This window comes from Myotis davidii, unplaced genomic scaffold, assembly GCF_000327345.1.
Source record: "Myotis davidii unplaced genomic scaffold, ASM32734v1 scaffold590, whole genome shotgun sequence".
NCBI classification, from domain to species: Eukaryota; Metazoa; Chordata; class Mammalia; order Chiroptera; family Vespertilionidae; genus Myotis; species Myotis davidii.
Window position 1 is genome coordinate 971086 of NW_006282381.1, and position 1673 is coordinate 972758.

General features: G+C 62.5%; 1 protein-coding gene across 1 annotated transcript in view; it reads left to right on the plus strand.

Moving 5' to 3' along the window:
* Positions 1–1673, plus strand: part of MMP15 (matrix metallopeptidase 15) — a gene marked incomplete at its 3' end in the record, with an annotated part of 27872 nt that overhangs the window by 5541 nt on the left and 20658 nt on the right. Inside the window, exons 7-8 of the mRNA XM_015558808.1 lie at positions 5–110; positions 232–347. Coding sequence (XP_015414294.1) covers positions 5–110; positions 232–347 — 222 coding nt within the window. The remainder of the gene's footprint in view (positions 1–4; positions 111–231; positions 348–1673) is intronic.

The following is a 1673-nucleotide window of genomic DNA, read 5'->3' on the forward strand; positions in this document are numbered from 1 at the left end:
GGAGCCCGGCAGCCGCTGACCAGCTACGGCCTGGGCATCCCCTACGACCGCATCGACACGGCCATCTGGTGGGAGCCCACGGGGCACACCTTCTTTTTCCAGGAGGACAGGTGTGTGCCCTCCCCGACCTGGAAACGCCCCCCTACCCCCAGGCCCACCCAGAGAGCACCCCGACCAGTGGGGACCACACTCCAGGCCCAGCAGGCCCACAGTCTGCGCTTTCGGTCACAGGTACTGGCGCTTCAATGAGGAGACGCAGCGAGGAGACCCCGGCTACCCCAAGCCCATCAGTGTCTGGCAGGGGATCCCTGTCTCCCCCAGAGGAGCCTTCCTGAGCAACGATGCAGGTACCAAGCCCAGCACGCCGTGGCCGCACTCACCGTCCCCTCCCTCACACACAGGGGGCGGGGCTTTCCGAGGCCATCAGACCTTGTGATGACATGTGTGGGGGACAGGGTTGTGTCAGGCCCCGGGCTGCTGGGAGCTTCTGGCGCATGACCCTCTGGTCCTCCCTGCATCCTCACCATCCCGGCTTACAGACGGACACACTCAACCACGGAGCTTGAATACAGGGCCCCAGACCCCACAGCGGGGAAGTGGTGGGGTCAGGACTCCCACCCAGGCCCGCCCGTGTCCAGCACTGGCGCTCAGAACAGCCCTGCTCGCCAGGCAGCCTCGAGCTGGGCTCAGAGCCATGGGATGGGAGTCCTCCCCGGTGCCCACTCACCTCCCTGGAAAAGGAAGCCAGATCTCCGTCATTATAACCGAGCGACAGGGAGCTGTGGCTTTGTTTCTCCAGGGTGGTCCCTGGCGGGCTTCAAAGAGCCATAGCCCTGGTTCTTAGGTTCCCTTTGGGCTTTGCCATTGCTCAGGGGATCACCCTACTTCTGTGTGCGATGCCAGCACTCTGCAGCCCTCTCACCTCCCTGCTCAGCAGAGTGTGGACTCACCCCGTGATTCTGGCGCCTCCTGGGGCTGACGGGACGTGGCCAGATGCCCAAGGCCGGAGAGCCGGGCCAAGGCGGTGCTGGGCTCTGTGCCAGGTCCGCTGCAGGCAGGCTGTGCGGCCTTGAGCGAGACACTGGCCGGTCTCCTGTGGGTGAAGCCAGACCTGGGACAGGGTACAGGGTCCCCTGACTGAGCCTCCTGCCCAGCAGGCTGTGGGACCCTGCCCCCTGCACTGCCCTCGTCGGTGTCAGCCCTGCCAGGAAGCACAGGTGCCCTTGACCCAAACCCTACCCCTCTCTGCAGCGTTTGGGTCAAGGGCACCTGTAATTGGGAAGAGGCAGATTTGAAAATGCTCAGGGAAGCAAGTGAAAGGAAGTTGTTCTGTGTGTTTTTAGTTGTGATTAATCCTCACCCGAGGATATTTTTCCATTGATTTTTAGAGAGAGTGGAAGGAAGGCAGAGAGGGGCGCATCGATGTGAGAGAGACACATCGATTGGTTGCCTCCCACACGCACCCAACCTGGGGCCGGGGATTGAGCCCTTAACTGAGGCACATGCGTGCCCTTGACCGGAATTGAACCAGGGACCCTTCAGTCCACAGACCGACCTTCTCTCCACTGAGCCAAACCGGCCATGACGAAAGGAGGGTGTTTAAAAGCCAGGCCCCCCTCTGACCCCTGCCCGCTTGCCCCGCAGCCTACACCTACTTCTACAAGGGCACCCGA